The sequence below is a fragment of the Podarcis bocagei genome (assembly GCF_964188305.1).
Source record: "Podarcis bocagei genome assembly, chromosome: 6".
Classification (NCBI taxonomy): Eukaryota; Metazoa; Chordata; class Lepidosauria; order Squamata; family Lacertidae; genus Podarcis; species Podarcis bocagei.
The window spans coordinates 22,341,004-22,353,693 of NC_138130.1; the positions used below are offsets into that span (position 1 = coordinate 22,341,004).

General features: G+C 43.5%; 1 protein-coding gene across 1 annotated transcript in view; it reads left to right on the forward strand.

The window, feature by feature from the left end:
• The window catches only part of UBAC2 (UBA domain containing 2), a 79,535-nt gene extending 67,606 nt beyond the window's left edge, over positions 1 to 11,929 (forward strand). The window contains exons 8-9 of the mRNA XM_081198598.1: positions 7,508 to 7,630; positions 10,047 to 11,929. Coding sequence (XP_081054724.1) covers positions 7,508 to 7,630; positions 10,047 to 10,154 — 231 coding nt within the window. The 3' untranslated portion in view covers positions 10,155 to 11,929. The remainder of the gene's footprint in view (positions 1 to 7,507; positions 7,631 to 10,046) is intronic.
• The last annotated feature ends 761 nt before the right edge of the window (positions 11,930 to 12,690 follow it).

Below are 12,690 nucleotides of genomic sequence, written 5' to 3' on the forward strand. Positions count from 1 at the left end.
CCATGCTCCTATCTAATGCTAAAGCATATATTTGCCCTCATTTGTCAAATTTTCAAATAGAGGAGCAAATCCAGTTGCACAATGTCTCTTCCCCATTCCAGGCCTATGATGTGGGGACTGGCCATTATGCTACTCATGGTGAATTTGGGAAAGTGTGAGTAGCACACTTAAGAATAAAATCTGGCTGCCTTCATGATATAGGAAGGCTCTACAAAAGGTTAGTGACATGCAGACAGCTGTTCAAAGCTCCTGGTTGGAAGTCTGTTATTAGGGTTTTTCCCTGTTTTAATCTGAAGAAGAGATTTGAGGAGTTCTTTCCACAGACTGGAGACTTAAGGTTCATGAATATCTGTTGCCTTCTTCAGAGAGCCATCACCCTTTCCTTAGGAACCGATGTGTAATGGTCTGGTGCACATGACACATTAAACCATATTGAAAATAATAATACATGCTGCTCATTCATGCCCACTTTGCTCCCTCCTACCTTTCCCCAGCCAGGAGGAAACAAACTGCAGCACGGGCTTAGCATTACGTGTGAACAAGCTCTTGAGTTTTGTTTCCCTCCAAACAAAGCATGAGCAGAAACCGAGGGTGTTTCTTCACCTAGGACTTGTGGTTTCTTTGAGGGAAATGAACCGTGAGCACTTGTTCACATGTAATGCTAAGCCCATTACATGTGAACAAGTGTAGCTGCAGGAGCATCAAACCATTGTTTATTTTAAATGCGAGTTATCATGACGTGTGAACTTGCTCAACATCTTTTTGTGTCAACCTACTGTCGGTTGGAGGGACGCAGGTGGCGCTGTGGTCTTGCCTAGGGCTTGCCGATCAGAAGGTTCCGCAATGGGGTGAGCTCCCGTTGCTCGGTCCCTGCACCTACCAACCTAGCAGTTCGAAAGCACGTCAAAGTGCAAGTAGATAATAATAATAATAATAATAATAATAATAATAATAATAATAATAATAATAATAATTTTTTATTTATACCCCGCCCTCCCTAGCCAAGGCCGGGCTCAGAGCGGCTTACAAGCAATAATAAAAACAAGATGAGTGATTACAACTTAAAAACAAAAATAAAATACAACATTAAAATAATGGAACATTAAAATATTAAAATGGAGCCTCATTGCAGGAGAAGGAAAGAAAAAAGAAAAAGGGGGCGGAGGGAATCAAATTGGCTCCAATCCAAAGGCCAGGCGGAACAACTCTGTCTTACAGGCCCTGCGGAAAGAGATCAGATCCTGCAGGGCCCTGGTCTCATGAGACAGAGCGTTCCACCAAGTTGGGGCCAGTGCTGAAAAGGCCCTGGCTCTGGTTGAAGCCAATCTAACTTCCTTAGGGCCTGGGACCACTAGGGTGTTGTTATTTATGGACCTTGAGGCTCTCCGTGGGGCATACCAGGCGAGGCGGTCCCGTAGGTACGAGGGTCCTAGGCCGTGAAGGGCTTTAAAGGTCAAAAGCAGCACCTTAAATCTGACCCTGTACTCCACCGGGAGCCAGTGCAGCTTGAAAAGCACTGGATGAATATGCTCCCATGGCAGAGACCCTGTGAGGAGCCTCGCTGCAGCATTCTGTACCCGCTGGAGTTTCTGGGACAGCTTCAAGGGCAGCCCCGCGTAGAGCGAGTTACAGTAGTCAAGCCTGGAGATGACTGTTGCATGGATCACTGTGGCCAGGTCGGGGCGGGAAAGGTAAGGGACCAACTGCTTGGTGCGGCGAAGGTGGAAAAATGTCGCCTTGGCTGTTGCTGTGACTTGCGCCTCCATGGAAAGGGAGGCGTCAAGGATTACACCCAAACTCTTAACGGAAGGCAATGGCACTAATTGGGCCCCCGCAAGAGAAGGGAGTTGGTCCCTCATCCCCATGCTATCCCGACCTAGCCATAGGACCTCTGTCTTCGAAGGATTTAGTTTCAATCGGCTCCCACGAAACCATCCAGCCACAGCTTCCAAGCATCTGGTCAGTGTGTAAGGGGCCGAGTTGGTGTGGCCATCCATCAGTAGATAGAGCTGAGTGTCATCAGCATATTGATGACAGCCCAGCCCAAAGCTCCGGATAATCTGGGCAAGAGGGCGCATAAAGATGTTAAAAAGCATTGGGGAGAGAATTGCGCCCTGCGGCACGCCACACACCAAGGAGTGGCGTGACGACATTTCCCTCCCTAGTGCCACCCTCTGTCCCCGACCAGAGATAAAAGAGCACAACCAGTTACGGGCTATGCCCTGTATCCCCACGTCTGCAAGGCGATGGTCCAGAAGATCATGATCGACCATGTCAAAGGCTGCTGACAAATCTAAAAGGATCAGCAGTCCTGACCCGCCTCGATCCAGTTGTCTACGAATATCATCTGTTAGGGCAACCAGAGCCGTCTCCGTCCCAAAACCAGGACGGAAACCGGACTGAAATGGATCTAATGCCGATGTTTCCTCCAGAAACCTACCAAGCTGTTCAGCAACCGCTCTCTCAATTACCTTACCCAGGTATGGAAGATTTGAAACTGGGCGGTAATTGGATAGGTCTAAGGGATCTAATGAAGTTTTCTTTAAGAGTGGACGCACCACTGCTTCCTTCAGTTCCCCTGGGAATGTCCCCGTAAATAGGTAAATAGGTACCGCTCCGGTGGTTTCCGTGCGCTGCTCTGGTTTGCCAGAAGTGGCTTAGTCATGCTGGCCACAAGACCTGGAAGCTGTACGCCGGCTCCCTCGGCCAATAAAGCGAGATGAGCGCCACAACCCCAGAGTCGTCCGCGACTGGACCTAATGGTCAGGGGTCCCTTTACCTTTACTGTCGGTTGGAACAGTCATTTGACCAATTTTTGTTTTGTTTTGTTTTAACAATATTTTCTTCCATTATTAACTTATGTAGAAAAATAACAAGAACGAGTTAATGGCCACAAGTTTGTTCTTTTTTCTTTAGCACCGTTATCCCGTTTTTGTTCTTCTTTCCCATCGATATCATGCCCCTTTCTAGAGTCATTGCTAAGCCATCGTAGGGCAAGGGAGATGTGGGAAGTGTGTTTTTTTCTTAATGCCTGAGTTTAACAGCAGTACCACAGGCTGACAACTCTGTCACCTGAGGTGCCTTAGCTGAGCATGCCAGCGATAAAATCAGTTTCTCAAATATTCCTCCTACTCTTGTTTCCTTTATATTAACCGATCGTATGATGGTAAATGAAGGTCACAGTTTGGAGGATGTTTCACAGGCACAGGAAGGAGAGCATTTGATGTCTAAATAATAAGAACAAATGGTTTGGATTTGTATAGTATCCTGCTTAAACGGCATCTTGCACTGAGATGCGTCTTGCACAAACATGGTCCACCTTTAAGCAGTAGGTCAGCAAATACACCTTGTTGCCCAGGCTTTTGTGGGGTTGAGGTTTTAGTTGACTCTACCCGATGTACTGTATTGGTGCACTGCTGTCTTTCCGGTGATTTTAGGTTCTGTAGTTCTTATACTTTTTTAAATCTTTTACGTAATCCGCCCTATGTTCTTTGGGTAAAGGGCGTGCACTTGACATACATTATCTCAGGAAATCTTACACCAACCCTGTAAGAGGCTGAGAGATAGAGGCTTTCCAAAGAGTTCAAGGCAGAGGCAAGTTTAGAACTTCTGGGTTCAACTTGTTCCTTATTTGTTTTTAGACTCAAATAACTGTTTCCATGCACTGCTCTGGTTCGCCAGAAGCGGCTTAGTCATGCTGGCCACATGACCCGGAAGCTGTACGCCAGCTCCCTTAGCCATTAAAGCGAGATGAGCGCCGCAACCCCAGAGTCAGCCGCGACTGAACCTAATGGTCAGGGGTCCCTTTACCTTTAACCTGCAAAAATGGTAATATGGCATGACCTGCCTTCTCTTCTTTTGCAATTTGAGATTGTCTGTTCATAGACTATCTTAGCTGGGGCACACACATTTTGGAATTATTTGTCTGAAGAAACTCAATTGGCCATTTCCGCCTTCTTCCCCCCCTCCTCATTTTTACGATATTTGTAAAGCAAATTTTATTCTAGGGGGCTTTTTGCCTCTCAGAAGGTTAGACAGTTGAAGTGAAGTTAATATATGTTAGTCCTATATTATATTTTTAATTTTATTACTTATTATTATTTATTAAATTTATATACCACCCTTCATCAAGAGATGATTGATTCATTTGATTCCTACCCTGCTTTCTTGGAAAACACAAGCCCACAATGCAGAAATACATAAAATTAACCAATGCAATTAAAAACCTGGTGAGCTTAATAGAGTTCCTGAAATCAGTAATGCGCAGGATGAGGGGACAGTAATCTCCTTGGAAAGAAAGGCAACTGCTGTTCTTAACAGTTCTCTCTAAAAAAAACTATTTTAAAAAATCACCTGCTTACCAACTCATAAAAATCTTCATAGAGCTATAAAGAAGAAGGTGACAGAGGTAAGAACAGAATTAGTATATTTACAGCACAGGCCTATGCATCTTTCCTCAGAAGTAAGACTCCTTGTGTTCAGTGAGTCTTTTCCTCAGAGCAGTGTGTAGGATTGCAGCCTTTATGTAGTCTCTTTTTCTCACTGCTAAAGAAGAGGGATATTCGTCTTTCGTTAATTCTGCACAGCTGCAGAGAGCGATAGGAACTGATTTTGCTCATCTTTACTAATGACTTGTAATTTTACTCATCTCTGAAAGCTGCTGGAATTTTTGAAATGAGGCAGGCTATTAAAGCTCCAAATCAACCAGCTGTTCTTCACAGTAGAGAAAATAGAAAGGCACTAATTGAACTTAAGAGAACAGAGGTTTCTGTGCTGCTCATTTCCAAGTTATTTTCGGGCTATCTGAATGGGGTGGAGAGAGAGAGACAGACAGACACAAGAACACACACGGGGGGGGGGGGTTCAAGTCTTACTTACTTTGGGGGGAGGGAGCGTTCATTAAATTGTAATGTACGTAACACCCTCCAGTAACCTGGTGCTAATATACCACACTGTTAGCATGACTACTCCTAATTATTTTAGTGCCACTTCAGTAATATTTATCTCATATCCTCTCAAAGCTCCATGCATTAGGTCATTATTATCTCTGTTTCAAAGATGGAGAGCACTAAATGGCAATGGCTGTGTTTGCACATCCTACTAAACCATAGTTAACCGTTTACCATGTTCAGCCAATCACAGCTGAACTAGAGATTAGGGTGTATTTCACTTTAAGCACACTATTATTGGTGAGCCAAGAACAAACTTTGGGTTGTTGTTGTGGTTTGTTCCGAGTGAAACAAACTACAGTGGTACCTCGGGTTACATACACTTCAGGTTACATACGCTTCAGGTTACAGACACTTCAGGTTACAGACTCCACTAACCCAGAAATAGTACCTCCGGTTAAGAACTTTGCTTCAGGATGAGAACAGAAATCGTGTTCCAGCGGCGCGGCAGCAGCAAGAGGCCCCATTAGCTAAAGTGGTGCTTCAGGTTAAGAACAGTTTCAGGTTAAGAACAGACCTCCGGAACGAATTAAGTACTTAACCCGAGGTACCACTGTACAATCACTAGCTCGGACAGAACACCCAGCTGGGAATTGTGGGTCCCGTCCCCCCCCCCCCGTGTTAGTAAAAAGGAACAGAACAGCCCATTAATGGTAAGCAATTAACTCTGTGATGTGCAAAGTGGGCACTCTGAAACTTTACTTTGTCATATCTGCCAACCTAAGGCCCTGGTGATGCTGACATGATGGCAACCATGTTTTGTCCCCCTGTGGCATGTGCCATAGTTAGGATTATGTGAGCCTACAAATAAGGCGAAGCGAGTCTTAAGATTAGGCCATCCATTTTTAAAAAGGCTGAAAAGGAACATTAAGTTACTTTTTAATTCAGATAAGCCATTAGACAGCAGAGGGAAGAAAAATCACCACCCAAAGGAAAACAAAAACAATCAAAGTAGACAAAAATAGATTCCTTTTAAGAAGGAACCTTGCTGAGAAACACGACTGATAGGCTCAGCAGGAAGGAAACCACATTCCTATAGAAACAGGAAAGGAAGGAATCTTGTCACAAATCTGAGAGGAAGGGAGAATAAACCCAGTCTGCCTCTGAGATATACATACGCACACCATGGGGAATAATTAAAACTTAAGTTCTTCAAAATAATCAAATATTTTTCAAGGACCTTCTAACTAATGTAGACCAGAACTTGCCACTAGTGGAAGTCAGGTGACAGTTCAGTGATGCAGATGCTAAAAATAACAGGAAGAGTTAAGGTAAGAAAATGGTCGAATACGCCTGCTTGCTTGCAAATCTGGAAAAAAAATATGGACATAGCAACTTTGAATGAGGTCAGATTTGCTAAAGAAGGGAAAGGAATATTGCTGGTGCCACCTAGGTAGAAGTTGCTTCAGATTTATTTCTAGTAAATAGGCTCTTAAAAGAACCACAGTGCCCTTATTTGCACATAGTGCCCAATGAAATCGTGGTGTAGCATGAACAAGCAAATGCGTAGGCTCTCAGAGAGGAGGTTGTGACCATTTTGCTCCTCCTTGGTCATTTTGCTGCTGCAAAATCAAAGCCATGATTTTGCCTTAGCTTGCCATCTGAACCTGAGCTTGCTTGCTTATTTATGAATGAATGAATGAATGAATGAATGAATGAATTTCTAATCCACGCATTCATAAAAATATAGCAAGACAGAATACAATATACACCAATAAAAATCAACAAAGATATCTGTCAGGTGCTAGTGGTGGTTGTTCGTGAGTAACCAGGCAGGACTCCAACATGTCTTTTGCAGGTTTTATTGATGCAAACTGTACACAGTGCAAAAACATAAAGTTCATGTCCGTCTTAGTCGCTTGCAGATTCCTGGAGTGGCCCCTTCCGGTTTCTCCCCCAACATAAGAACTTAGACACCCCAAATCTCCACCTTCACTCCTTACGTTTCATCCCTCTGCGTAAGCTGGGCGACAGAAACGGCATGTCTGCCTCCTGGCCAGCCAGGCGAGCTCTACCGCCGGACGAGGCGCTGCTCCTCAGGAGCGCCGGAGGCTCTCTGTAGCCCCCTGGCTTCCTCCCCTGTTCCAATGGCAGTCCCCTGACAATATCCATAAACACATGTAAAACATCAAAAAACCTGAGTACATGAGTAGATGCATCTCTGGGTTATTTGTGGGGCCTCCTGGTGTTTTTACATGAGTAGAATGTGTGCTTTTATTTAAAAGGCATCTCTGGGTTATTTGTGGGCCATAGGAATTCGTTCTCCTCCCCCCCCCCCATAGTCCGACCCACCCACCAGGTCTGAGGGACAGTGTACTGGACCCCTGCTGAAAAAGTTTGCTGACCCCTGATCTAGTGGGACGCATAGTGGGGCCTCCAACGAAGATGACATGGTATAGACAGGTTGATATGGAAAGAGGCCGTCCTTTAATATCCTGGTCTCAAACCATGTAATGCTTCATTTTGTGTGGCAGAGATTGATTGCCTCTTCAGTCCTAACGGTCGTTTTGTCAGTTTTGTGTTTAAACAATAGCAATTTTGGGGATGTTTGTTTACAGGGTGGAATGATCAACTGGAATCGTCTCTTTCCTCCTTTACGCCATCGACGGAATGCAAACTATCAGGATAATCACCAGACAGAACATGAAGTGCTACCTCCGGCTGAAGTTTCTGAAGAACAGGTAAATATGTGTGATTTTGCTGGTGATGGGGAGAGCCAACATGGTTATGTGGCGTATTACACAATTCTGCTTAATTAAGGTCACTTCCATAGCGTTCCATGCTCCCTTCCTAGCACCATAGAGTACCCAATCAGAGAATAGAAAGTTGATCATGGGAATTTTGCATTGTCTGTTCCCACTGTGGTTCCCGTCATCCACATGGAGCAGGTTTTGCATATCAGGTGTAGGACACAGAAGTGCACACACACACACAGCTGAAAACAAAAGGTACAATGGTCTTTCTTTCCTTTCTTACAAGCATTATACTTGAAAGTGTACAGGCCAAAGATTGGAATTGCATGAGACAATTTTAGGAGGAGTGGGAGCCAAGTAGCACTTGGACCCAGCAGAGACCATGGATGGTGGGGTGGTGGATGGTGGGGTGGGGTGGGCGGGCTCACTGCTTGGTGGGTGACCATTGGTGGAAAGAAAATCAGGCCAGGAACCAAATGGCAGTTGATGAGCTGGTGTGGGGGTTCCCTGACTCACCTGTCTCTCTGATTCATTTCTATAACTGCGTAAGAAAAAATGAAAATCAGGACTGTGACAAATACTGATCATTCTCTGTTCTTTAAAAGTACTCATGCCATCAGTCTGGAAATGTTGATTCATTTAGAAATGTGTTTTCTGATTTAAACATGTCCATTCCACCATGCAAAGCAGCAGGCACATCTAGATCTTAACAGCAGCAGCACTCCCTGAATAACTGCAATTAAATGCACACGGTACATCAAAAGCCAATGGCCCTTCTTCCTTTTGTTATGAGCATTGGAGCTGGAACAGTGCGTGTTAGAATGACAACTTTGTTTACAGCGGGTTTAGTTAAGGGCCTCATTAAATGTTCTTTGGAAATACAGGTAGCACACCCATGACACATTTTTTAAAAGAGAAAAGGCATTCGGCGAGTCCTTATATAGTACCGTCCAACATGGTTTTACATTTGCTTCCACCTGAGAACTTGGATAATGACAGATTTATTGTGATAAGGAAGTAGATTCCAAGCTGTTGATAACCTTATTTTAAACAGTGTGTCAGGGAACTGCCATCAGAGGCAAGAGGAGAGGTAAGACGCTCCAATGATGCAGGGGAGGGAACTAGCAAGGAGAGAGAGAGAGCTTCCGCTGGGGAAGGAAATCCAGGGGACACCAGGGAGAAAGGGGAGGCTGAGAGTACTGCGGAGGGGAGGCTCCGAGACTCTTCCAGTGAGATCAGCGGAGAGAGCACAGGACCTCCGCTTGGCACGCCCACGCTGCGCAGAAAGCTTCCGCGCAGAGAATCTAGGAGGAGACTTGGAGTCAAGGAATTTTTATGTTGGAGGAAGTTTAGGAAACACCCACTGACGGATTCTGCCAGTTACTGAGACAGTCGCGTTGTAAGGGCTGTCAAACCAGGGAAAGCTTTAGCTATACAACCAGCTTGGAGCAGTTTGCAGTTTACGCACAAGCAACCCCAATTCCCATTACACAGTGTTTCCTCCAATTTCAAGATTTTCGTACAGTGCATTTCTGAAACCAAATTCACATGTTCCCTTTTTGAGGCAATACACTTCTCTGATAGGACCATAGCAGGGGTAGGCAACCTAAGGCCCGGGGGCCGAATCCAGCCCAAACGCCTTCTAAATCCGGCCTGCGGATGGTCCAGGAATGAGCATGTTTTTAGATGAGTAGAATGTGTCCTTTTATTTAAAATGCATCTCTGGGTTATTTGTGGGGCCTGCCTGGTGTTTTAACATGAGTACAACGTGTGCTTTTATTTAAAATGCATCTCTGGGTTATTTGTGGGGCCTGCCTGGTGTTTTAACATGAGTACAACGTGTGCTTTTATTAAAAATGCATCTCTGGGTTAATTGTGGGGCATAGGAATTCATTTATTTTTATTTTTTTCTTCAAAATATAGTCCGGCCCACCACATGGTCTGAGGGACGGTGGACCAGCCCCCTGCTGAAAAAGTTTGCTGACCCCTGAACTGTAGCTTCAGTTTAAACCAGGGTGGGTGGGGACAACCACTCCATGTGAAAATCTCATTGTCTCAGAACGTAGCATTTAAGACCTGAAAACTAAGGCTGGGTTCTCACACTTTTCTGGTGGTGTGGTAACCACCTCTGTGCCTCCCTTCCCTTGTTACTAACAGTGAAAAGCCCCAGATCACATTAGATAAGACCCCTCCTTTTCCCAGCATCAGCCTCCAGAAACTGGTTTAACACAGGCATGGACACTGGACAAGGAGCTACAGAGTGGTTTCTTCCCATGAGGCAGCCAAAGTCCTATCTTATACTATTTACCTATTCTTAACCATTTTTTAAAGCATGCAATTATCTTGGCTGCTTAGCCGAAATTCCAAATAAAGACCTCTTTTTGTCTCTCTCCTTTTCTGCAAGGTCGCACGGCTCATGGAAATGGGATTTTCCCGACTGGATGCTCTGGAAGCTTTGAGGGCTTCAAATAATGACCTTAACGTAGCCACCAACTTTCTGCTCCAGCACTGAGTAGTGCCTGCACAAAGGACTTGACTTTTCACGTTTGGTGTGCTGCCCAGAAGAAGACTTCAGCCATTGACTGGATAGACTTCTGAATGTCTAAATCCAGAAGAATAAGCTGACTCTTCACATGTGACATATCAGAGCAGAAATGATGGATGGCACTGGAATTACCTGACTCTTGAATGGTGATTTGTACTGGCCAGATTGCACTTGAAGAGTACTTTCAATCGTACAAATAGGTTGTATTCAATATTTATTTTGACAAATTCTGTGGTTTCTCCTCCCCCCCCCCAAAAAAAAACCCCACACCCAACAACAACACAAAATCAGCAGAAAATATTTCACCATTCCTAATAACTAGGAACAGGAGGAAACAAAAAAAAGTGTGTACTATGGCTCTTTTTGCAAAAAAATACAGGTTTTCCAATCTTTCATCACTTTCCTTTTTCTAATCTTTAACGTTTTTGAACATTTCTTTCATCTCCTTCATCACAGCTCTAAGAAATGTGAAGAATTACTTAGCCATGTGATTTCATTAAAGGGAGAAAGGACTGTGATGTTCTTGTTCAGAGGAGTCTGTTAATATTTCTGGAAAATGTTAATCTCCACTCTACCTTTCTCAACCTTTAAGTCATCCATGTAGCTAAACAGGGATACTAAAAAAATTAAGAGCAATATTGGCAAGTCACAGTAGATTGGCCATATACATCTAATAAAAAATGATTATAATTCACTCAAAATATGGGAATGGAGAAATAAAAATGAACTAGTTTGGTAACATTGCACTCACCACATTTTTTCCCCATAATATCTCAGGTTTCTAAGAAAACATGGATCAGGCATAGAACACTTGATAGAAATAATGTATCATTGGTATTCTGCTGGTGGGTTTTAACTGAAAATAGGTTGCACAGCAGACACAACTATTGTTGCCTCTTGTCACTTTTTAAAAGGGAAAGTAGAAGGGAGGGCATGTACTGGGTTAAAGATGAGTCCCTGTCTTAAAGGTTGAAGGCTACGCATGTTGGTATGTACTTTGCTCTATATCTTAACCAAGAAAGAAGTACCAGGGCTAAAGCCCACCTGTAGCTTATGCAGTTTAGGTGGAATCTTTGCATCCTAATGCCAGACAGATGTGAGCTACTTGGGATTACTCAGGAACTCTGTCCATGCTGCAAGGCATTGTTTTGTTTTCTGTGACTGAGTATTGGCATTCAGAGTATGTTCTGTATGAGTCGGAGCGAATCTTGGCTCAAATCAGTCCACACCTAGGCTACATATATGCACACTGTCTATGGGCTGGATCCAGATCAGATCGCCTTTATTGACCCGAAGGCTACATTCACCCTTAGCCAACCCTTGGCAGAAGTAGTTGTGACCACCCCGCGTTCCTGTGTGTCTGCGTGCTCACATATAAATAGGTACACATCGCCCATCTCCTCGGCTGACCTGCACAAATCAACTGCAGAGAGTCTTTGCTCTCTCCATGCTCGACAAACGATTGATCTGATTGCGAGGAAAGGGGCAAATTGAATCAAGGTGCTGGACTGGTTATAAATCTTTCTGCCCACTCAAGTGCTATGTCAACTTTTTTCCTTTTCTTTTCGAGTCTTGGGGGAGGGGGTGGGCAAAAAAATTGCTTGGGTGGCCTCATGCATTCACTGTGCCTGGGATTGATCACTCATGGCTTCAATCTCCAAGTGCTTTTTAAGTTGTTGACTTTAAGGTTCCATGCCACTTTGAAGACTAGCTTATGCCATAATAAATTTATTCGAATGCCATGGTGACTAATGCTGCTTCCCTTCTCAAATCTTTTTGAAATCATAATTTAAAAAATGCCTATAATAGCCACATCATATCAGGGTTGGATGCAGAACTTTGAGCCATAATTTATTAATATTTCTGTATCCCAGTCACAGTCACAGTTAAACAAAAATATGAATATTACAATTGTTAGCATAGAATGAAAACTGTGAAAACAGCAGCAAAGAATGCCCGTGCACCCTTCCTTTCAAATAAGCCTGCATGGTGTTTCTCTTGTTTTTCAAATACTGCGGTTTGTCGACTGTACATCGTTATCTTGGTGATCTTTCAGGTTTCAATGACTGCTGCTTGCAGTCTCCTGTGTAGTTATGGCATATCTAATTTCAGGATCACACTTTTTAGGGTGTGTGTTTTGCTGAAAAAGATTTATAGCAAAAGTAACATTTGTAAAAGCAAGTGAGAAAAAAAATCAAGTGTTCAGAAAACACCATCAACAATCTTACTTGTAATTTATTGTACAGCAATTGGTTTTAACGGACCACTATACGGATTTCTTGATTAAAATGTTTTTATTATTTTATTTGAAGATTTTTCAGTTACCAAAGAAGAATAAGCAATAAGAACAAAAAGCAATGTTTCATTTCTTTAACCCTTTGTTTCCAGTTTAACCCACATTTGCTTACGTTCTCTTTCTGAATGAGCAGAAATCAAATCAAATCTGATCTATAATATCGCTCACTCTTGCTGTGGGAGTGAGGAAAAGATTGTACACATATTT